This window comes from Epinephelus lanceolatus, chromosome 1 (assembly GCF_041903045.1).
Source record: "Epinephelus lanceolatus isolate andai-2023 chromosome 1, ASM4190304v1, whole genome shotgun sequence".
Classification (NCBI taxonomy): domain Eukaryota; kingdom Metazoa; phylum Chordata; class Actinopteri; order Perciformes; family Serranidae; genus Epinephelus; species Epinephelus lanceolatus.
In genome coordinates this window covers 25,209,820-25,233,734 of record NC_135734.1, presented here as the reverse complement: position 1 = coordinate 25,233,734, position 23,915 = coordinate 25,209,820, and the positions used below count along the sequence as shown (strand labels likewise).

General features: G+C 41.8%; 1 protein-coding gene across 6 annotated transcripts in view; it reads left to right on the top strand.

Annotated features, from left to right (window-relative positions):
- col7a1 (collagen, type VII, alpha 1) overlaps positions 1–23,915 on the top strand; it is a 90,710-nt gene that overhangs the window by 35,348 nt on the left and 31,447 nt on the right. For 5 of the 6 annotated variants that reach the window (XM_078167991.1, XM_078167983.1, XM_078167987.1 and 2 more), the window contains 45 exons: positions 432–467; positions 577–621; positions 751–786; positions 928–963; positions 1,096–1,128; positions 1,216–1,287; positions 1,402–1,458; positions 1,647–1,682; positions 1,767–1,847; positions 2,297–2,332; positions 2,473–2,517; positions 2,627–2,698; positions 2,836–2,880; positions 2,967–3,002; positions 3,169–3,210; positions 3,360–3,440; positions 3,607–3,642; positions 3,764–3,799; positions 4,203–4,283; positions 4,387–4,422; positions 5,607–5,678; positions 5,833–5,877; positions 6,273–6,308; positions 7,105–7,140; positions 8,646–8,750; positions 8,843–8,908; positions 9,326–9,361; positions 9,455–9,490; positions 9,588–9,635; positions 9,724–9,759; positions 11,966–12,091; positions 12,275–12,484; positions 12,567–12,602; positions 12,708–12,752; positions 12,865–12,981; positions 13,090–13,161; positions 13,700–13,744; positions 14,841–14,876; positions 17,940–17,975; positions 18,072–18,116; positions 18,220–18,252; positions 18,471–18,533; positions 18,651–18,686; positions 19,210–19,290; positions 19,424–19,492. In XM_078167991.1, the coding sequence (XP_078024117.1) occupies positions 432–467; positions 577–621; positions 751–786; positions 928–963; positions 1,096–1,128; positions 1,216–1,287; positions 1,402–1,458; positions 1,647–1,682; positions 1,767–1,847; positions 2,297–2,332; positions 2,473–2,517; positions 2,627–2,698; positions 2,836–2,880; positions 2,967–3,002; positions 3,169–3,210; positions 3,360–3,440; positions 3,607–3,642; positions 3,764–3,799; positions 4,203–4,283; positions 4,387–4,422; positions 5,607–5,678; positions 5,833–5,877; positions 6,273–6,308; positions 7,105–7,140; positions 8,646–8,750; positions 8,843–8,908; positions 9,326–9,361; positions 9,455–9,490; positions 9,588–9,635; positions 9,724–9,759; positions 11,966–12,091; positions 12,275–12,484; positions 12,567–12,602; positions 12,708–12,752; positions 12,865–12,981; positions 13,090–13,161; positions 13,700–13,744; positions 14,841–14,876; positions 17,940–17,975; positions 18,072–18,116; positions 18,220–18,252; positions 18,471–18,533; positions 18,651–18,686; positions 19,210–19,290; positions 19,424–19,492 (2,544 nt within the window). Of the gene's footprint in view, positions 1–431; positions 468–576; positions 622–750; positions 787–927; positions 964–1,095; positions 1,129–1,215; positions 1,288–1,401; positions 1,459–1,646; positions 1,683–1,766; positions 1,848–2,296; positions 2,333–2,472; positions 2,518–2,626; positions 2,699–2,835; positions 2,881–2,966; positions 3,003–3,168; positions 3,211–3,359; positions 3,441–3,606; positions 3,643–3,763; positions 3,800–4,202; positions 4,284–4,386; positions 4,423–5,606; positions 5,679–5,832; positions 5,878–6,272; positions 6,309–7,104; positions 7,141–8,645; positions 8,751–8,842; positions 8,909–9,325; positions 9,362–9,454; positions 9,491–9,587; positions 9,636–9,723; positions 9,760–11,965; positions 12,092–12,274; positions 12,485–12,566; positions 12,603–12,707; positions 12,753–12,864; positions 12,982–13,089; positions 13,162–13,699; positions 13,745–14,840; positions 14,877–15,198; positions 15,235–17,939; positions 17,976–18,071; positions 18,117–18,219; positions 18,253–18,470; positions 18,534–18,650; positions 18,687–19,209; positions 19,291–19,423; positions 19,493–23,915 lie in introns of all 6 variants that reach the window. The other variant, XM_078167985.1, reaches the window with a different exon arrangement.

Here is a 23,915-nt window from a genome sequence, read left to right as displayed (position 1 = left end):
ATACAACAACCTGGGTTGACTGTGTCCCAAACATTTTCCGAGACTCGATAAGCCTTCTGCTTTTGTGTTTTTGTCACTGCAAAGCATTGCATTATGTTTGTCCCTGTTTTGTTTACATCTGCTTCCCCATGAGATCACTTGTGTGGCTCCCTCTCACAACAATCTGAATGATATCCTGTAGTGTGTGATGCGCCATTATTCTCAAATCTTTTGGTGTGTGCATGTTTGAGATTGAATATTTTGTGAAGTTTGTCCTTATGTGCATGATGCAACCCAATTTCAAATGCTGATAGGATTTTAAAACTCATGTAGTCTGGGCCTGGCTTAAGTCAGACAATCAAAGGAAAGTCTTTTAACAGGACTCTAGTGAGAAAAGTCACAGAACAGGCACATTTGCAAAAAATAGTGAATCTGGACGTGTGTCTTTGCAGGGGGAGAGAGGACCGGCTGGTGAAACCGGGGAAAGAGTGAGTACAACATTGTTGGTTTAGTTCTTAATTTACATTAGTTTCACGATTGACATCTTTTTCTTTCAGTGGAATTGAGTGCTGTCATCTGAATAATGTTGTCTCACAGGGCGACCCTGGGAAGCCGGGCCTCGCAGGAACACCAGGGTTGAGAGTGAGTGACTGACTGCCATGTAGTATTGGCTAATGACATCAGCTTGCCTTTTTCTTCCATATTTGCTGCATGCTCTGATTGTTAAGAATGTATAGAGTCTCATGAATGAGTCTTTTCATTTGTCATCAGGGTTTACCAGGGCCCGCTGGAACGCCAGGAGAAAAGGTGAGACTGATTAAATTAAGTGTAATCATACAAGAAGCAGCGGGTCAATAGGAACGTGATTCCATCACTGAACGTTTCATAATCTGATGTAATGAATTTCCAAGCAAAGATGAAAGAACAAGCGCACCTGTCTGTTCCCAGGGAAATGAAGGTGCACGCGGGGAGCCCGGCAGAAGTGTAAGTTATCAGATAAGAAAGAAAGCCTGACATATAATAATTTATCCATCCTTTCATTTTGGATATGCATTTAATGTCAGTGACAGTCTGTCTGTGATGACAAGGCCTTAATGTATTATTCAAATCATGCAGACTCCAGGTTTTCCCGGGAAGAAAGGGGAGCAGGTAAGCCATCAAATTCTGTTCTTGTAAAAAAAAAAAAATAATTTTGACAGAGCTCACTGTTCCTTTACTCTGATGGGTTTCCCAAAGGGGGACCGAGGCCAGACTGGTCCCGAGGGTCCAAGGGGAGAAAAAGGAGAGCCAGGACAGAGAGGAGAGAGAGTAAGCAACCAGGGGACGACAGTGCTCTGGAAAATATGGCATTGTTTGTCTGTGCGGTACACTTACAGTTTGGCATCTGTCTCAATGACATCTCGTGCTTTGTCTTTTTTAAAGGGTCTTCCAGGGTTAGGAGGGTCGGCTGCCGGATCTAAAGGAGAGCCGGGAGAGAGAGTGAGTTCACACCGGAGTCATCGTCTTTATCAGAACAACAAATGGCCCAATCCTAATGTTTGCTATGATTTATTCCTGACAATAGCATCCATTATTCATGAAGCATTCCCTTGTGCCACCTGTCAGTGTAAGTCATGCCCCAAAACCACTCAAACCAAAAATACATAAAACATGTGCTCTTCCCTCAGGGACAGCCTGGTATCAGTGGAAGGCCGGGTGCCAAGGTGAGAGGCCTGCTGAGTTTTTTTTCATCAGTGTATCTGTTTATTTTGGATTATTTGATTATTGAACTCTTAACTGTTCCTTAGGGAGATGCAGGTGACCCAGGAGAGAGGGGAGAGAATGGGCGGCCAGGACTCCCAGGAAAGCCTGGCCTTCCTGGGAAAGCGGTGAGAGTGGTGTATAGGGTCTGGCTACATCCCAAACTTAACTGTGAAAAATAACACAACTGACTCTTCGACTGTAACTACTCGCTTCCTCTCTTTCTGTGTCTTGTTGTTAGCATTCTCTAAACACAGTAGGAAGTTGTTATCCAGCCTTTCTTTTGGTGTTTTTTTTTTTAGACAGTGAAGAAAGACATTGCACTATCGCAAAAACATAATCAAGCAGTTATTGTTAGCGCACGTTGCTCTCAGTGCTGTAATCAAAGATCAGACCACCTGTTAAGCTTCCTTCTGTTCCTTCCAACATGCATCTCTTTCTGATGATGCCATTTTAGAGGTAAAAACAAACACTCTTTGTGTGCATGACAATTTTCTCACAGTTTCTTTTGTTCTCTGTTCTGGCCCTCTACTCTGTTGGTGTTGAAATTAATTGTATTTGTATGTTTTTTTCGTAGGGAGAGAGAGGAGAGAAGGGTGACGAAGGCACACCTGTGAGTATGACCTCTTCTTCTTATTGATGCCAACATCTTAATGTCCACTCTTTGTATAAAAACTGTGTGTTTATTTTTGAAAGATGAGTATGTACCTACATGATGTCACTGCAAATTTCCTCTTTTCTTCTTTTCGTCAGGGGGAGTCTGGGCTTCCAGGGAAGGCGGGAGAAAGAGGACTAAGGGTAGGACAAAGTGTCTTTGACAAATTTTAGATTCAGGATTCTAAAACTTTACAGCAGCCATCAATGGACGGTTCAGTTAACAGACATTTTTAATTGCCCCCCACCTCAGGGACTACCCGGTCAGCCAGGACGAGCAGGAGAGAAAGGAGACATGGGAGACCCAGGAGAGCACGGGCGAAATGTGAGGCACACATTTATGTATCATTGCACAGACAGCTTTTCAATATGCTCTTGTGCTTTTCCACTGAAGCCTTGAGAGAAGAAACAGTGAAAAAGGTCAGCTGCTCAGCATCTTTATTGATCTGTGTTCAATCACAGGGCAGCCCTGGACCCACAGGACCGAGAGGAGAGCAAGGAGAAGTGGTTTGTCACCTGCTTACTTTTTACAAAGTGCTTATATATCTTTATATCTACTATGTGGAGTCACATATTTCACCCTCTTCTTAAAGGGACCTCAAGGGCCTCCAGGACCACCAGGAAAAGTGGTGAGCATGTTGCACTCTAACAATTTCTTTAAAAAACAAAGTAATAATTGATAAACCACTTTAATCTTAGTAACACTGTCGTCTCCAGCATCTTCTTATCATTGAATTACTTCTCACAACTCAGTGCAGCCCAGTTTTGATGCTAAATGATTGCTCTCTTCAACAGTCTGACATCACAGGCCAGCTGAGAGGAGACAGAGGAGAGAAGGTTTGTACTGTATCTCTAAAGAGCTTATGAGTTGCAATGAGTATCTACCTCAGTCCAGTCTTACTGCAGCTACTATTGCAGTCACACTGTGGAAAAACTAAATAACATGTCATGATTCGCTGAAAATGTTCCATCATTGCGCTCTCCAGGGTGATGCTGGCGACCCAGGAGAGCACGGAGGCAAAGGTCAGAAAGGCGAAGCAGGGACTCCCGGAACTGCAGGCCTGCGAGTGAGTTTGCCTCATCCATGCAATTTCTAAATGCTTCTGTGAGCATCTGATAAGCTCCTGCACAGTATATCCATCTGTATGTGTGCCGACCCCTCGCTCTGTTGGTCTGGTATACACGACTGATGATCCTTTGTGACTTCATGTTCTTTCCCTGCTGTCTATAAAGGGTCCTGAGGGACAACGGGGACCTGCAGGCACAAGAGTGAGTTTGCTTTCACTGCCTCTCCACTTCCATTTTTACGTCAACATATCTGTAAATACCTGACTGACTTGCTCATTTGCTTCACAAACACTGACATCACTTTAACCTCTGATATTTCCAGGGTGACGCAGGGGAAAGAGGAGCGCCTGGAGAGAAGGTTTGAAATCAGTCAGTGTGGCTGGTCCTCACGATCTCACCTACTCAGCCGACCCATGTCGTTTCATCAATATTAAAACAATGAATGAACTGACAGGTCTCGCTGTCCTTGGTTCCAGCGGATTCTGTTTCCCACATGGTAGATTCCCAGTGGGATGAAGTGCAGAGTGTGTGGCAGAAAGCTTCATGGCCAAAATTGAATTGAATGAATGAATGATCTTTATTGTCATTAAGCTCAGGTACAATGAAATTTTGCAAGGCTTCTCTCAGTGTAGTTAGAATAAAGCAAATAAATAAAAGCAGTAATAGCAGCGTAATGTTACAAAACAGCCTTTGAGTCACTTAAACTGTGTTAGGCTGTGATGTAAAGGTGGTTTTCTAACCATAAACATCTGTGTCATCAGGGAGAAAGAGGAACATCTGGGTTAGATGGACGTCCTGGTCTGGATGGTAAACCAGGTGCTGCCGGACCACCTGGACAGAGGGTACTTCAGTTTATCTTTTCCCCTGATTATAAAACACTTTGTATGTCTGCGTGATAAATGTGTGCAGCTGATTCACTGTATTTATTTTTTCTTTGTGTTGCAGGGTGATCCTGGGAAACAGGGGGATCCTGGAAGAGATGTGAGTTCATTGTTTTGCTGTGTAGTTGTAGTTGAAAAATACATGATTGCATTAGTTATCAGTAATCATGAAAACAAGTGCTGATATGTTTGTGTTATGCCCTCTGTAGTGGTGAGTTTTGTATTCATGTACTAAGTGTGTTAACAGTTTTATTTTGATCATATCATCTAAATTATTTATCAGACACATTTTCAGTACTCTCACCTCTGCCCCTGAATTGCAATCACACGTGTACTTTATGTGCACATGCTGCAGAGGGCACTGTGGAGAGTTTGAAATTCAGTCTTCACTCTTGTATTCAGTTGCATAAGCCAACTGTAGGGAAAGATGTCTCCAGGCCAGTCCAGTTTCACAGGAGACCATTATGTAATATTGACCATGATAATGATTCTGAAGGTAAACGTGATTCTGAAGAAAGTACAGTATTTATTTTTTAGGATACTTTATTGTATTGGATTTCATATAATGTGCAATATCATGTTGTTTTACTTGGTATATCAAATGTTAGAAGCTAAGGCTGAAATATGGATCTTTCCTCATGCTCACTGCTCCAAGCACCCGTACTGAAACAAACATCAAATCCAAGCAGTGGCTAGCTACAGAGGTTGTTCTCAAACGAAGGCTCACTTGACCGCAGTAAGAACCAGCAGTCAGGATCACTACTTAACCTTTGTTGCGTAACTGATGCACAGTTCGAAGGTGATGCTTTGTAATGTTAATACTATAAATGTAATGTGAAAATCAATCACACAAACGAAACTCACCATCTAAACATCGCCGCTGAGTGGCAGGTGTGGCGTCACATGTCGCAATGGAGAGAATGTCACGGATGACATTATGTGATGTAAACTGTCTGACAGCAGCAAGGTCATTTTATTCATAGCTTAATTATTGTTAATTGTTAAATGGTCTAATGGCTACGGACTACAGGCAAGCCTTCACAAAAACACTTGAGAAAAGGACACTTTCAACAGTGAGGGGCAAAGGGGCAGGTGCTCGTGCTCCCTCAGCTTTTAAACTACTAAATTATACATGTTAAACCTTTTCTTTAACTCTCCTTACGTCCCCTCAATTCAGTCTAAAATGTGACCAAATCTAAATCACTTTCAGCTTAGCAGGCATTTAGTCTGAATAAAAGTGAGATTAAAGGACTCACTGTGATGTGCGTTGGTTTGATTCATCAGGGTTTACCAGGACTTAGAGGGGAGCAGGGCCCACCAGGACCTGTTGGGCCTCCAGGCAATACAGGGATACCTGTGAGTACACACACATACACCCACACACAAACTTTTACTTTGCTGCTTACATATCTCTCTGTCACTCTCATCTGTTCTTTTGTTTAGATACATCAAAGTCTGCTTTGGACCACGTTTACTTAATTATGTCATCATTGTTGTTGTTATATTTCAGGGTAAAGCAGGTGAAGATGGAAAACCCGGTGTTCCTGGCAAAATGGTAACTGCTCACTAAAACTTATCTTAGCCGATATACTTCAGCATCTTGAATGTAACATCCACTCTCCCTGACAAACTGTAGTATGACACGTTGCACATTCATTTAGTGACTTGACATACTTTTAAAATTTATTGTGAACAGTCAAAATATTAATCTTCTTCAGCAGTGCTTGTTTTTTTTCTCTCAGCATGTCTCTCTATCATTGTCTAATTGGTAACGGCCTTGACAATAAAGCAGTAGGGACATTTATTCCGGGGTCTGCCGCATAATGGCTGTCTCTAAGTGAGTCTCCGAGGCAGCGGCACTGAATTATCAGAGTGCTCCTGCAGTAGGGTGGCCATTATTCAGTTTGCTTGTTTGTTAGAGACTGTGATGCATTTTCTTTTGACCTACAGGGGGAGGATGGTGTGCCAGGTGAAGATGGGAGAAAGGTCTGTGGCTGTTTATCAGTTTATATGATCATCTAGCACAGGCAGGGCGAGGTTTAGTCAAGTAGGGTTTCGGGATTATAGTCAATAAACACAAGCTTAAGATATACTGTGCAGGATTTTCATATACAATGTATAGACTCAGACCCTTTCAATTATCACTTATGACCCACTACAAGTGTTTGGCAGTGAATTTATTTGCAGAGATTCTGCCCTCTGCCTGTGTGTTCTTATTTTCTGTGTCCAGGAAGTTTATGGGCGTGTATCCCCACAGACCTCAGGTGAGATCGGGGCTTTATAAAAAGGTAGCGACCAGGTTTCAGGCTGTAAGCAGCAGGCATCCAAGAGAGACAGCGCCAAAAAATGCAAATATAGCATGGCAAAACGCCAAATAAGAATGAATCTGAGGCTGGCTTTTACTTTCACTGTTGAGCTCATATATAAACAATCCTGCACAGTATACCTTTAAGGTGACTAACAACATTTCATGTGACAAATCTTTTTTTTTTTTCCCCACAAATCCTCTCATGAATGTTGTCATGTAAAATGGTCTGTTAAAGTTTGGTATCTTTGATTAAGTACTGCATATTTGTGCCCATTGTTTTGAACTGTTTGCAGTGCTTTTAATACTACAGGACACACCTCATGTAATGCCAAACGAAAATGACTAAAAATGAAATCAAAGAATACTTTAGCTGGGTAGGGCTAGTGTCTTTTTTTTAGAAATTTGTTCATAAAGATTGTGCCTATTATGTCTGTGTTTCTTTTTGAATCCTCCTCTGCTGTCTTTAATCTGCAGGGCGACAAAGGAGAATCAGGAGCAGCGGGAAGAGATGTCAGTTTTGCCTAATCTCCTTTCTATCATTATCTCTCTGTGCTTTGTCGTCATTTTGTTTGTCCGCTGCATCCTGTCCTGTCAGCCTGCCCCGTCTCACCCCCTCCTTCCTGTATCGATCCTTGACTTTATTGTATTACACATCAGCTTTACTCCTTTCTTTTCTTCTCATCACTTTCCCACTCAAGTGTGTATTTATCAACTGTAGTTTGCCCTGACATTGACATTACCATCACACTCTCACTCACTGCTGAATCAATGAGCTTCTGAGAAGCCGCTATATAAATTCACTAGCCTCTAATGATCAAGCCTAGCCTTTAAGAGGGAGCCACTTCTGAGAGGAATCCAGAGGGGCACCAAATGTCAGACTGCTGTTTTCATGTGCAAATTCATATTAATTATCTCTAGAACATCAGTGGAGGGGTGGCAGCGGCCACCTGCTTTGATTTTATAGTTCAGCCTCCACTATAGCGCAGGAGGAAGTAACCCTGTGTGGAGAGAGTCTCAGGCTGCAGCCGAAAAGTCACATAAATACGTTCTCTGTCTTTTCGTAAATACTTGTCTTTGTGTGTGTGAAGGAGAATTCATAAGGACCAAGGAAAAGACAACCATGTTGCTAAGAGAATACAACTGCACTCCAACAGACTTTTTCATGCCGAGGTCCCCAGATAACATTAGCTCATGGCCAGGGCCCCCTTTTGCATGATGTCTTTAAAAACCCATTGACAGTACAATGGGAAATGTAAAAACAACAACTTTTTGATATGTTTAGTTACTTTTATTATGCAATAATAATGACATTTCAATGTGCAAAGAAAATTTTTAGGTTTATTTTTCAAACCTTTATTTTTTTAGCATTCCTCCTCATCTTCCCTCCAATTTACTGGTGCCCCTGGCGGCTCCCGTGGGCTCCTACTTTGAAAATTGCTGCACTAGGCTGCGTAATAATGTGACAGCTGATGTTACTGACATGGGTCTGCCGTAGTGAAATTACAGTGTTCCCGAGATGGACTACTAAAAGCACCTCTTAGATACTCTGCCCATGTGTTTTCACGCAGCTATATAAACGTAGACGACCTGGTAAAAAAAATTACCCCATGATAGCAACTGAAGTAAAGGAAGTATATAGACTACCAGTCACAAAAGTAAACCAAATGACTGTCACACTGAGAGCTGTTGCTCACGCTCACCCTCCTGTCCACTCGTATTTATTGACATGAATCCCCAAAAAGTGTGATTGTATGAAGATTATTATCAGATTTATGTGTTTTTGTAAAGGGCCAAATGATGCATTGCTTTAAATGCTGCTGCTGTGTATCCTTTGCTAGAGGAGATAAGAAAGGAAGCATTGAAGCACCTTTCCATAGCTTCTAGAGAATTCTACCAGCTTTTATCATGGTTGCCACTTAGATACTTGTGGGTGATTTCACTTGGTTAGGAACCTTCTTAAGGAAAAAAGACTGTGCAAGTGCAGCCTCAGTTGTGTAATCGCATGTGTTTGCCAGGGCCGTGACGGGCAGAAAGGGGACCGGGGCCTTCCTGGGTCTGCGGGACCCACTGGACCTGCTGGGGCTCCTGGAGTACCTGGCAGCATTGGTCCTCCTGGACAGGTGGGATACATGTAGACACCTTTGAAAAATATTGTAAGTGGGAATGATAGGTTGTTATCTTTACTAATCTATACACTGTCCCTGCCTCCCAGGTGGTGTATGTGAAAGGAGCTGAAGCAGCACCAATCCCAGGCCCGCAGGGGCCTCCAGGAACCCCTGTGAGAATGCATGACTTTGACATTACTTTTAATTACATTCTTTAAATTCATATTGAAGTGAACACACACATCACTGCTTCTCCTGAAGCGCAGTGTGCTAGGAATGATATGGACCTCTAAGGGCTAATGTGCATTAATGGAAGATAAAATAATTATAACTCAAAAAAAGTCCTCTGCATTTAATTATGTTTTTATAATATTGTTTCTTTTTGCATACTATCACAGACAAGGTCATTTTACAGAAACATCAGCTAGAAACATCGAGCTTATAGTTCTTGTGTGGTCATGTTGTCCCCAGCAGCATCTCTCCTACATGTAGCAGCATGTGCTTTATCTATCTGTCCCTGTGTGCCACTTCAGCCCTCCCACAGTCTTATCTGTTGATGTTTTTATCATTGTCCTTGCTCTGTCCTTCAGGGTGTACCTGGGATCCCTGGAGCTGTGGGAGCCAGAGTAAGTCGTGGTTGTCTGCGTTGATCTCAGTTTGCTTTAGATTAGTAATGAACTTAGTCGTGTTTTTTGACCTTCTAACTTTCTTTCTTCCAGGGGGATAGAGGTCCGCCTGGCCTCAAAGGTGATGCTGTAAGTTAAACTTTAATTTCTGTTGTATTGAAAATGTGACGTGGGTGAGGTTTCATGTGTTTTCTGTTGACACTGTAATAACTTTTTTTATTGGCAGGGAGACCCAGGAGAGGATGGGATGCCAGGCAAACCTGGGACAGCGGTGGTAAGACATCAGCACATCATCTGCCATGACTCAGCTCTGACTTGCTGTTTATTTCTATTTAATGATGTTTGTGTGTTTCTCATACCAGGATGTACAGAAGGCTCTGGCCAGCTTTGGCATTCAGGTATGTAGACTGCACACTACCATAATTTATAATAAAATATTCTATCATATTTCTGTTTCTTGAGTCTTTAAAAGTGTAGAACTGTTTCTAGTCTTCACTATTTTATGTCATTTAATGCAATACTGTATGTTTAAATGCATATATACAGTTTTACATTGGATTTGAACATGATGAGGTTTGAGCCTGATGGTTCCTTTTGAGATGGAAATGTTTGTAGGCATTGATAAAGAGCACTGATGAGAAGGTGGGGTACTGCAATAGTACTGATGATAAGTGACATTTAAAGGTCCAGTGTGTAGGATTTAGTGGCATCTAGCCGTAAGTTTGCAGAACTGAAGCCTCTACTGAGTGCCAAGTGTGTAGGAGAACTATGGTGCCGACGTGAAAACACAAATGGCAAGTCCATTTGGGCTGCTGTAAAAACAACATGGCGGACTCCATGGAGGACCTGCTCACTATGTAGATATAAACGTCTAATTCCAGGGTAACAAAAACGTGACTTTTCTTATTTTCAGGTGATTATTAACTGATAAAAACCCCATTATGAATATTATATGCCATTTTAGGCAATAGATGCACCTACATACTGGACCTTTGAAAATGAGATTGATATTATGTTTTTGTTTTGTTTTTAAAGATATTTTTATAGGCATTTTTTGCCTTTAATTGATAGGACAGTGACGTGTGAAAGGGGGAGAGAGAGAGAGAGAGGGAGAGACATGCAGCAAAGGGCCACAGGCTGGAGTCGAACCCAGGCCACTGCGGCAACAGCCTTGTACATGCGGCGCCTGCTCTACCACTAAGCCACCGATGCCCCGAAAATGAGATTGACATTATGTTGATAATACACATCTGATAATATCATATAAATAATCCAGCACCTCTCAAATCATTTAAGTTTCCTTCACTTCTCGATTTGTTTCTTTTCCCCAACGCCATCTGGTTGCCGTTACACTATCCATACAAGTGTAACTGCTCTTTTTTTACGCTTCTATATAGTTATGGTTACTGACTCCTTCTCAAGCTGCCTACATTTGTATTTTTAATCTTATTCATTTGACAAAAAAAAAAGACAAAACGCATATAAACCAAGTTAAAGATGAATTTAACTGATAGGATGTCTATATAGCTATCAGCATAATATCATTATCATGAACTCTTGGCCATGCTAATTGTGTAGAGAAAATCTGTTATCATGCCAGCTCTACTTCAAAGAACAAATTTGTTTTGGATTGACAACTTTGATTGTCACTCTTTTCATCAATGCACCTTAACGTAATAATCTACAGACCCACAAACATATGTCGGTGTAGTACATTTTTAAAAAATACCTATATGGTCCTTGTTAGTTGTCAGATACTTAATTAGTCATTTTTTAGAAGTGAAAATTAATATGAGTTAATCTAAAAATACATTTTGCAAACTATAGACTCCCATAAGAACAGTAAGACCATCTTAACTGGATTTTTTTCTATGAATTTTGAACCACCTTAATCTCAGTTACTTCTCATGTATCTATTACGGATATATGGCTGAATATTTCAGCATAATGTTCTTGCCAATGAAAAATGTCCTGGGACCAGTGCACAGTGTTTTCATTTGTCCATTTGTTCTTGCAAATGTCATCATGTCATTTACAGCTTGCAGATTTATTTATAACTCATGTTCGGCTGTTGTCAATTGGTTTGAAAATAAAAATGTCTTCAGTGTAGTAAAAGCGGGTTTACAGAGTCGCCATGGTCAAATATGGGATTGGCTCTTGGTTTTTTATGGGTATGATAAAGTAGGACAGCAAGTAGTTAAAACACACAGCAGCATGTGGGGATTGATGTCATAGACGTCAACCGATGACTGACATAGGTTTATGACTGATTTGTCACCTCTTAGGAAATATGTTGCTCTGACGTGGCGGAGGAGTTTGCGAACCTCATTTAGTATTCCTGCAGATCAGTCTCTCATAGTAAAATCATATGTGTCAGAGCTTTAGTGTGAATACATTTGTAAATGACAATTGTAGTTTGCTTTTTTCTGGGCTCATGTGGAGCATGTGAAAGAAGACGCTGATTACAAGCAATCCTCCAGCTGCTGAAATGAAATCTAAATGACTGGTCTTTAACTGATGTCTCAAGCTCTTCACAGAAAGGCGACTGTGGCTGAAAGTTCTGAAGCTCTTGCTAACCATTTCCTTTTCCCTCCCTCCACACAGATGTCTGATCTGAAGGTGGTTGTGGACAGGAAGGACATACCACTGAGTCCTCCAGTGCAGAGGGACATAAAAGGTGACAAAGGGGACAGAGGTGAAACTGGACCGAGAGGACCATCTGGTGCAGATGTAAGTATGACTAAGGGCATCTTGGAGGCTTACAGTGAAAATAGAAAATCTTGATGAAGACCCCTAGTAAGATCATAGCAAGTCCAGATGGTGCACTACATTTCGATGTTTATTAAAATGTCTAATCAACATAATTCAAAATTTAGATTTGTTTCTCTCTCTCCAATTCCTGTTGTGCACCAGGGTTCCCGTGGCCTTCCAGGAGACAGAGGAGCTAAAGGGGATCAAGGGGAGAGAGGACTCTCAGGAGCACCTGGACCTCCAGGTAGAGCCATTGGAGAGCGAGGGCCAGAAGGACCACCAGGGCCCGCTGGAGAGCCGGGCAAACCAGGAATACCGGGAGTTCCTGGGCGAGCTGGGGAACTAGGGGAGGCTGGAAGACCTGGAGATAAGGTGAGATGAGAGTTGGGTGGACAAACCTTTCATGAGATCATTGAACATGATTATGCTAATATCGCGTATATCTGTATTTCAGGGGGAGAGAGGAGAGAAAGGTGACAAAGGAGATGCTGTAAGTGTCACACTGATTTTGGTACTCCATATCAAGTTAGTTGGAAGAAATTCATGTTTATGGAAACACTTTCACGCTGAACTGAGAATTTCCTCTGTTTTTCAGGGAAAAATTGGTCTATCAGGAGCACCTGGCCCACCAGGTCAAAAGGTAAACTCCTTCTCATCCATGGTGTTGATGCAGTGAAACTACAGAGATTCCATATTTTGTAAATATAAGATACACAGTACATAGGATGTATTTCTATGCGTATTTACTGTAGGGAGCATCTGCTGACTCAGTGCTGGTTGGTTCGCCTGGGGTCAGAGGCCCTCCAGGACTTGCAGGACCAAAGGGAGAGCCTGGTGCTGCAGGACCACCGGGACCTCAAGGAGAACGGGTAAGATTTACACATGATAGTAATAATTGAAACTCACATGTTGTATGTGATATCATGCACTATCATATGTTTCTATATGTAAATGAGATTTTTTAATGTGTCTTACAGGGTTTTGTGGGAAGTCGAGGTGATAAAGGAGACCGAGGACAGGCTGGAGAAAAAGGACGTGATGGCTTGCAGGTAATCTACTGGAACTAGACTTAAAATGAATGTAGGCCAGGGACACAAAGTGCGGTGGCCAATGGCCTCTTCCCTACATCCTAACCCCCTAACTCCGACCCCTTGCATGAACCACACCCATCTTTGTAATGATGTCAGTCATGAATTATTTGGCTGTGTGCCGGCTCCTTTAAGTAAACAATAGGGGCCGACTCACAGCCGACACAAAATCTGTCCACAGGCAGACAGAAAGGCACATAAATGCCTGACAAAGTACACAGAACCACTTTGGCAGTAGGTCCTGCTACAGTTGCTGTCACCATGACCATGCTTTGCCATGATGACACACACACACACACACACACACACACACACACACAGACTGACAAGGTGAAAACAATACCAGCCATCGGGACGTGGTTACGGCTGGTAAATATTGTAATAATCACAGACTGCTAAAGTGAGATAATCTGATTTTGATCTTACTGCCACTATACTAAAGACATGGTGAAAATCTATAACATGTTTAATAAAAAACAATCTGTGGTTGTCATTTCAGGGAACAGCAGGAGAACCAGGAAAACCTGGTCAGGATGGGAAACCGGTAAGTGTGAGACCTTAATGTGAGCTATAGTGAGTTATACATTTCAACTGAAAATTGCCAAAATTGTGCTTTTGTTTTTTTAACAGAGCAGGTTATAGTAATGACTTTCTTGGTTTAGAGACACGTGTGTACCTATTTAATGAATATGTCTTTTAACAGACTTGGTAAGTTTTTTTTTGTTTTTTTTTCTCATCAGAATAACAATATACAGTCAAATATGTATAGTTATTAATACATTCTCTTCTTGTTTATTGAGTATATGCCTTTATTAATTGACAGTATTGTGATATTTAATATCAATTCATATGCATGACATTACGCACCCACTCAACTTCTTGAAAATATTAAATAAGCAAGATTCCAGTTAACATAAAGTGACACTTCAAGGTTTCATCTTTTTCGTTATCGTACTATTTACAGTGATCACTAAAAGCCCAAACACAAATGATGTAATGTATGTCATGATTGCATGGTCGGGTGCAGGAGTAAATGTGACGAAAGGAGAGTCGAGGTGTTAAAGCAATACTTCACCCACAAAATAATAATTTGTGTATTACTCAGTCACCTTGTGTTACCTTGAATTAGTAAGGAAAACTTTTCTCGCGAGTCTCCACAGTGAATTAGGAATCCAAAAACGTAGCGTGGGGATGGTTTGTTAACAACTACAAAAGTATATTAAAACATCTGTATCAATGCTTCCTTGTAAACAGTCTCACGCTCAGATGAGTAGTACGAGTGTTTAAACTCTGCTTAATGGAATACATGAGCAGAGTTCAAATGCTCGAGCTTCCCCACACACACACTACTGGCATGCACAAATGTTTTGAATAGTAATGTTATAGCAAAAATGCATGTTAGAGTTTGTTAACGGATGTTTTGATATCATTTTGTTGTTGTTAGTCACGTCCCCCTTTGACTCCAATTCATCATGAATTCCTCTTCGTTCACCGGAGGCATGCTAGAAAAACAAGTTTTCCTCACAATGTCAACATAACATGGGGGAGTAATTGATATACAAATTATTATTTGGTGGGTGAAGTATTCCTTTAAGCCCTTCCTCACACTTTTTGTTTTCCTTCCCTCCATGTCGGAGCAGGGCCCATCAGGGCCTGCTGGTCTTCGAGGTCAACCAGTGAGTAACCTGTAACCCAGCAAGGGGGCCTCCTTTTAGGCTTGATCTTCAGATTAAACCACTGGATTGGCTGCAAGCACTAAGCTGATGGAGCTCTCTTTCCCCCCTCTTGAGCCGAGGCTTCATAGATCCTTAGAGAGTAACCTTTTGCAGCTGTGCGGCTAACACCTCACTCTCTCACTTCCTCTCTCTCCTCATATGTGTCTTATCTGTCCATTTCCTTTTCTGTGTTGTTTGTTTCCCCTATTTCAACACTGTTCTCCACCCACCTGTCCCCCCACCCTCCTGTCATCCACCTTCCTCTGTCTTCTATCCTCTCCAGGGCTTGCCTGGGTTCCCAGGAGTTCTAGGCAGACCGGTAGGTTCTCTGCTGCTGGCTGGCATGCTTGAGCTCTGGAGGAGCGGGGGCTAGGACAGCCTGTCCCCTGTGGTATCAGATACAAGTGGGAAATGGACCAAAGCTTTAGAGATACCAGGGGGGCTTTAGCTTAGACAGCAAGTAGCTGAAAGATTTATCTGCATTTAACAACAGGAAACAGCCTATCATCAGGATGCACACATTGTCATGTACCTTCCAGGCAAATTCCACCCATTTAATCTTAATGCATTTGTATTGGAAACATCCTTCTGGGAGCTGGGGTCTGGGTAAGAATCAGACCTTGATCGGTTCCTCCATAAAATATTAATGAAGACCACCTGTCCCCAAAGCATTCGCGTCAAACTCAAAAGTTTAATTTTAAACGTGAAAAACACCACAGATTTGTTGAAGGAGATGAAAGGAAGTCAGCTGACATCCTGAGCTGAAACTCTCACCAGGATCCAGTGTACCATAGTAGAGGGGAATACGAAATGGGGTTATTGTTACTCCAAAAAGTACTGTGTTGTCGATTCGCTTGAGTCTGCTTATTGTGCATGCAGCTGTGCCTGCTGTCTGTTGTGTGCTTATCCCTCTTACATCGCTAAGCTTACCATGGGAGTGTCTCTTTGTTGACATTGTTGATCCTGTGTTTTTGTATTGTCCTACCTGTTGTCACGAGTCAATCAGATGTTTCTGTGTTTGTATTTCTGTGCCTCCTAGAGAGACGTTTAAATCAATTAGTGACAAGTCTGTATGTTAATTATGTAAACTCCATGTTGTCCAACGCTGAGTATATAAAGAATTATATACGTTTTTAAGAGCTCAATTTTTACAAACATATTTATGTATAAATATGTTGCTTAAAGGAATAGTTTTGACATTTTTGAAAAATACAGATATTTGCTTTCTTGCTGAGAATTACATGAGAAGGTCGATACCACTCATTTGTTCATTGAATATGCAGCTTCTGCCAGCAGCCAGTTAGCTTAGCTTAGCATAAAGACTGGAAACAGCCTGACTCTGTCCAAAGGTAACAAAACTTGCCTATCAGCACCTCTGAAAGCTCACTAATCGGCACGTTATATTGAAGCAGCAACGTCCAGGGCTGAAAAATGAAGCCAACACGGACGTGTCAAAATGTGCAAATCCTCAAATGGCCAGTTGTGACCGGCTCCAGAATTGAGTCAGTTCCCACAGACTCCCATGTTAAAATGCCCAACTTTACAACAGAAATAAACAGTTTTGGTCTCTATAGCTAATTTCCTCCTTGAAGACAACTGTAAGGGGGTGGTTATTAAAGCTTATAGTTGCACATGACTAAGGTAGTGACTGCTTTGAGTGACAGGCTGTCTGCAGGTCACATCATGGGGCTCTCAGTCAGATCCATCTCTCACTCTTCCCTAGCTCCACCCTTCTGATTAAACATGATTGCTCCTGACTCCGAAAATCCAAGATTGTGACGTCCAAAATGCCAAACTCGAGGCTTCAAAACAGGAGTCCACAAATCAATGGGTCACAGTAGCTACATCCATTATTTTTTTATAGTCTGTGACATAGGTGTGGAATGGAGTCACGTGACTTGGACTCAAGTCAGACTTGAGTCACAAATGTGATGACTTCAGACTCAACTTGACAAAATAAAAAGACTCGATTTCGACTTAAACAGAGATGAAGTATGACTTCAGTTTGCCTTGAGCGTTTTGACTTGAAAATATTTCCCCCGAGTCCAAAGATGAAAAAGTATGTTATTTAAAAAATGTGTCACGAATCAATTAATTTCCCTTCATTTCCTGAATCAACTAACGTTAATGTAATTTCTTCCCAGCAAGGTCACACTTAATTCTCCACATCTACTTAGTTTGAACCAACAGCATCCAATGAAGTTGCAGGACAGAGCCAGAGATGAAGAGTGAAGAGATAACATTACAGAGCCACAGTCAGAAAAAAATGATACCAAGGTTGATTTTGTTTGTTTACAAAAGCCATGCGGTGGTAATCAAAAAATAAATTGCAATATGCAAAACATCTTGGTCAAAATTATGGACGAAGATAAAACATTCTCCAACTTATTTCAACATTTGAAGTTGTTAAATGGAGACTAATGTTAACATAGATGGAGAGCTAATGTTTTGCTAACGTTAGCTTAATAGCTTACTTTTTAACAAACTTGTTTAAACAAATGTACATTTTATAAAGAATTCATGATTTTTTGTAAATTTAATATATGATTACTCTTGTTAAAATGGCAGTACATTTGGTGAGGAGCACATTATGACTTATGATAGGACTCAAAACTCAATGCTTAGGATATGGGACTTGACTCGGGACGTGTCAGTCTTGACTTGGAACTTGCTTCAGGGCTTGATTGTAAAGATTTGAGACTTACTTTTGACTTGGAAAACAATGATTTGGTCCCACCTCTGGTCTATGGTTATATCTTGTTTGTTTAACAGGCACAGTGGCTTCCTGGAGAATTGTCATCACTATGAGGTTGCCAAGCAATCAGCCGAGACTCCAGGAAGTTATTAGCTATTTAATGACAAACACAGTTGTATCAATCTTCTCATCTAACTCTGCAACAAAGCTAATGCGTTTTTTCAAGATGTCAAAATATTCTGTTAAAATGTGGCGTGTGTGCAGTGTGCAGTGTTAGGGAATAATTTATGATGTGAATATTCTGTGTATGACTTGTATTTTGCTTTTAGGGAAACCCAGGAGAGCCTGGCATAAGGGGGCCAACTGTGAGTATCACACACACACAGCGAAGCACGCATACACATTCACCGACTTGTATCGACAGCAGCACATAATATGTTGGTGGTATGTGTTTCAATTAGGGCCCCATGGGTCCCAACGGGTCTCCAGGTCCTGCAGGTGTGAAGGTGAGTTTACATCTCGACGTGCTGCCTGTTACAGCATGTATACTGAGATTCTTTTGTTTGTTGCTTGCTGACGAAAGACATAAATCTTTTGTGTCTGTGACAGGGTAATCAAGGAGAGCCAGGTGTTGGTGTCCAGGTAAGACAACTCTACATCTTTTCAGAATTAGAAAAAAAAAATTTACCAAGCAGGTTTTAACTTTACGGTGTGTACAATTAGGACACTGCACATTTTTGTGCAGGATGTGCTAAAGTTCTTTTAGACAAAAAGTTCAGTTGTCCTAATCACATTATAATCTGGACAGTGAAGTTCTACAACACATCAACAATGTGTGACTTAATTTCCTCTGTCTGCAGGGTCCTCCTGGAGCCCAAGGGAGCACAGGTCTGCCAGGACCACCAGGCCCCCCCGGAGCAGTAGTAAGTGTCCCCACAGGGAGACGCTGCTTTCATGTTTCCTCATGAAATTCATCAAAAACCTCATGCTGTGTATCATATTGCGCTCCTTCTCACCACTGCATTTATTTCTCGCTGCAGGGTCCACAGGGACCTTCAGGACTACCAGGGCAGGTGGTGAGTATGCGATCCTGATCTGGCTGCCACTGTTTGCAGCGCTGTGGAGCACAGTGAGGAAGTGTAAAATTGAGGAAATGTTCTTTGCCTGAGGCATTTCGATTACAGCTGAAAATGGGCAGGTCATTAAATAAAAATGCCAGAACATGTGTGCCAAGCTTTCGTTGACAAATGGAGGCTTCAGCCGCATTTTGTGTTCATGATTTGAAAAAGCAGGTTAGAGAACATGTGATTTGTTGTACCTTCAGCTGATAAACAAGCTGTCCCCTCAGCATATCCTGTTCACTGTGTGACAAACTCTAACCACTTTCTTTGTTTCATTTGTGTTGTAAACTTTTAGTTTAAGACCCCATAACTGATCCATATTAACTGATTAACTGTGGTGCTCAAGGTGAATTGGACAGCTGCATAGATTCTTTTTAGATGATTTGCAACCTTTGTAGAGCACTTAAATGTGAACGTGACTGCACATGCTTCAGATTGCACAGATATTACAAATACTGAAGTATGTGCTGCTCCTCAGGGTGAAGCAGGTAAACCAGGAGTCCCTGGAAGAGATGGGGTGCCGGGCAAAGATGGGATACCTGGGTTACCAGGAAAGCAGGTGTGTATGTGTGTCTGTCTGTCTGTCTGTGTGCTGGAGTTTGTGTTCATGTAGTCGACTGTGTATGTAGTGAGCACTGTGACATTTTTATCAGGTCCCCCTCGGTGTCATCATTGTGTAATTTGTTCCTCAGGGCATTTCTGGACCTCCAGGCCAGAACGGCTTAAAGGGGGAGCAGGGAGACAGCGGTCCTCCAGGAAAGGTGAGAACACGCTGTATCTACCGAGCAGCCTCTGGCTACGAGGACAGTCAATGAAATTGGTTTTGTGGTTGCTTTTATTGGATGTGATCCCAGCTACAGAATGATTTGCTGCCTGAAGTGATAAAAAACATTTCTGTAGTGCTATTATTAGCTTCCTACTGCGAAAGTTTTCATCTGATGCCTATTCTGAGTCTTCCCTGAGGGCCTGTGGTCAGGCTGCTGTTGTTTGTCCACCTGGGGCTAGGGCTGCATGTAATAACCTAAGTAATGCTCCAGAGATATTCCCCTGCAATATGTACACTTTTTAAAGGAACACTTCATCCCCAACTGACCGTTTGTATTTTTATTACTCCCTGTGTTAGATTAAATTCATGAATAAAACTCTGCGTTTAAATACGTACCATGCCGAATCTTCCTAAAAAACAATGTATAGATACATACAGAGGTAATTCTTGTCAATCATCATTTATGGGTGTGGCAGTGATTTTATTTATTTATTTTTTTTTTTTTTTTTTTGAGACTCTGCCCTCTGCCTGTATCAAGGAAATTTCTTCAAATTTGGCACAAATGTCCACTTAGACCCAACAATGAAGTGATTAGGTTTTGGTGGTCATAGGTCGAAGGTCAAGGTCACTGTGACCCTATCTGTCTCATTCTTGTGAATGCAATGACTCAAGAGCACCTGAAGGGAATTTCTTTAAATTTGGCACAAACACTTTGACTCAAGGATGAACTGAATAGATGTTGTTGGTCAAGGGTCAAAGGTTAAGGTCGCTGTGACCTCCCATCCATCTCATTCTTGAGAACGCAATATCTTAAGAACAGCCTGAGGGAATTTCTTCAAATTTGGCACAGACATCCACTTGGACTGAAAAATTAACTGTGTGACCTCACAAAATATGTTTCGGCCTTAACTCAAGAAGTCATATGCTAATTATGACAAAACTTCACACAAATGTCTACTAGAATAAGATGATAAAGAGATGACATTTTATATCCAAAAGGTCAAATGTCAACTTTACCGTGACATCATGGTGTGCTGCATAATACAGGCCATTATTCAGTGCCATATTTCAGGAGCAGAAGGGGAAATATTTAGATACTTAATTGGTGACACTAATCTCGGGTACCCACCTTGAAACAGATTGTACAGATCTTCTGTGCTGCCAGGGAAAAATATGTGTGAAGCATCCATGTTTTCACAGACATGCAAATTCTAAGATAAACTTGACTGGTGCACGGAGGCATACAATCATGGGGCAGTAATTATAGTTAATGGGATGTTAATGGCTTTATAAAAAGGTAGTAACCAGGTGGCAGACCATAAGTTGTACGCATCCAAGAGTAACAGCAGCGGAAAAAAATCACAAATATAGCAAGGTGAAACGCCAAACAAGAGTGAATCTGGGGTTGACTTTTCCTTTTACTCTCAGTGGCGAGCATGTTTAGAAACAGCATCTGACAGTCCTACTTAGGATACTTTTAACAACAACAGCAAAACTATATCAAAACATCCATGTCCAAACTCTTGCTGCACAACTCATGTAGTATAATCCAAGTTTCCATTATCCAGTTGTATGCTCAGTACTTCCCAAACAGACAGCTCATTCCAATGGGGATCTGAACTGTAAGTGAAAATTATCTATGCTCTCTTCAAGGCCAGACTCGACTGACAAAAGTGGTAATTTTACCTAGCTGATCCCGGGAGCTGCTGGTTTACCACTGCCTCAGTCAGTTAGTTTTTTTATGTTATTGTGTGATTTTGGTGAATCTGTACGAACACTTTAAAACACTAAATTTACACAATAACACAAACTACCGTTCAAAGCTGGGGTCGACCAGCAGCTCCCGTGTTCAGCAAGGTAAAATGACTGTTTTTGTCGATAAAGTTTAAAGAGAGCATTTTGCACTTGTAGTTCAGCTCCCTGTTAGAAAGAGCTGTCTGTTTGGAAAAGTACTGAGCATACGACTGGATAAATGAGACTTGGATTATGTTGCATGAGTTGTGTGAGAGTTTGTGAAAGGATGTTTTAATATAGTTTTGCTGTTAAACACAGACCCATATGACTTTAATTTATCAAGAATATTCTCTGGATTCTTTGTTCGCTAGAGGCACACACAAAAAAAAAGAAAAAGTGGCAGGGGGTAATTGACATAGAAATGGTCATTTGGGGGTGAAGTATGCCTTTAATGTTGTCTAGGAGTTCCACTGGTAGCTGGTTATATGCTGCTGCCAGCCATCTCTGTTAATTGATAACTGATATTTCTGAGTGGGCTGCAGCACTGTGAGCCATGATCCTGGCGGGAAAGGAACATGACGAGTACTTCCAACAGCTCACAAACAGAAAACATCAGAATATAGACATTCTCTGTCAGTAGTCTGTAATTTAATCACGTAAAGTCAATACAATGGGCAAGGCAGACATTTGGGGTTTTTAAGGGAAATTGAATCTATAAATTGTGTTCTACACAGCAACGTCAAGCACAATAACATCAAGCTGTGATGGAGTTACACCAGATAATTGTGGACCTGCTCTCATTTCTGTGTCTCATTTTACCTCTTTGGGGTTCGCTACATACCTCTAACCATTTAGGTGTGGTTTATGAATTTTGTGTGTCTTGGTGAAAACGTGCCCAAAAGCTACCTCTGTTGAAAGTGAGTTCTGTATGGAAACATATTTAAATATTTTTCACCTGAGCCAGTATCAGGAGACACACACAAGTTTTACAAAAGTCTAGTGTTAAATTAGATGACCTCATGTCTGTCAGTGAGTTCCCTACTGCAGTGTTAAATATCCAGCAAAAACATTCCTTACCATTTGGTGGGTTTTGAGCTGGGATTAGGAATGGATCAAAAACAAACTGTTATTGACTGACATTCAATGTGCAAATTTTGTGGCACTTGCTCACCCAGTAAAATGAGTGTTCACATGTCTTGAACATATTTAGTCTTTCTTGTGTGCACTCCACTCTCACAGGTCTGTATTATCTGGCACAGTACAGCCCTGGAGTTTTTTACAGAATTGTAGCTAAATGGGGGAAAACTCTGTGGAGGCCTGTAATGCCTTCCACTCTAAAAATAACAGAGGAGCCAACCATGACTCTGAATTTCAGCTAAATCCTTGCATAAATTTATGGATAATTGGTTTGAGTGTTCTATTAAAGCCTGCACCAGCCTGTCAGTCTGCAAGTGGCACAAGCTGGTCTAGATACCATCCATCCATCCATTCATTTTAATCCACGTATATGAGGCTGGGATGCAGGGGAAGAAGGTTAAACAACGTATTCCAAGCGTCCCTCTCATCAATAACAATTTCCAACACCTCCTGGGGGATCCCGAGGCTTTCCCAGGCCAGATGAGATATATAATCCATCCAGCAGGTTCAGGCATCCTGATGAGATGCCCGAACCTGGCCCCTTTCAATGCGATGGAATAGCAGCTCTTCTCTGAGCCCTCTCCAGATGTCTGAGCTCTGTATCCTACCTCTAAAGCTTGTTTTGGTCACTTGTATCCACAGCCTCATTCTTCCGGTCATTACGCAAAGCCCATGACCATAGGTGAGCCTAGGGACGTAGATGGACCGATGTATTGAGAACTTTGTCTTCTGGCTCAGCTCCCTCTTCACCATGACAGTCTGCATCCTTGCTGACGCCATGCCAAACCACATATTTTTCTCATGCTCCATTTTACCCTCACTGGTGTACAAGACCCCAAGGTACTTGAACTTATTCAGTTGGGGCAGCAACTCATTCCCAGCCCAGAGGGGGCAGTCCACCGTTTTCCAGGACCATGGCCTCAGACTTGGAGGTACTGATTCTCGTCCCGACCGATTCACACTCAATTGCAACCCGCTCCACTACTGTACATGCTGGAGGTCTAGATGGTCTTGTATCAATTTGCACATACTCACCGGCCACTTCATTAGATACACCTGATAACTGTGTTCATGTAGTTCACTAATGCAAGCATCTAATTAGCCAATCACGTGGCGGCATCTAGACATGGTCAAGCCGCTCTGTTGAAGTTCAAACTGAGCATCACAATGGGGAAGAAAGGTGATTTAAGTGATTTTTGACATGGCATGGTTGTTGGTGTCGGACATCCTGGTCTGAATATTTCAGAAACTGCTGATCTACTGGGATTTTTACACACAACCATCTCTAGGGTTTACAGTGGATGGCCCAAAAAAAAGAAAATATCTAGTGAGCAGCAGTTCTCTGGGTGAAAATGCCTTGTTGATGCCAGAGGTCAGAGGAGAATGGCCAGACTCTGAGCTGATAGAAGGACAGCAGTAACTCCAATAACCACTCGTTACAACCAATGAATGCAGTAGAGCATCTTTGAATGCACGACACGTTGAGCCTTGAGGCAGGTGGGCTACAACAGCAGAAGACCACACCAGGTGCCACTCCTGTCAGCTAA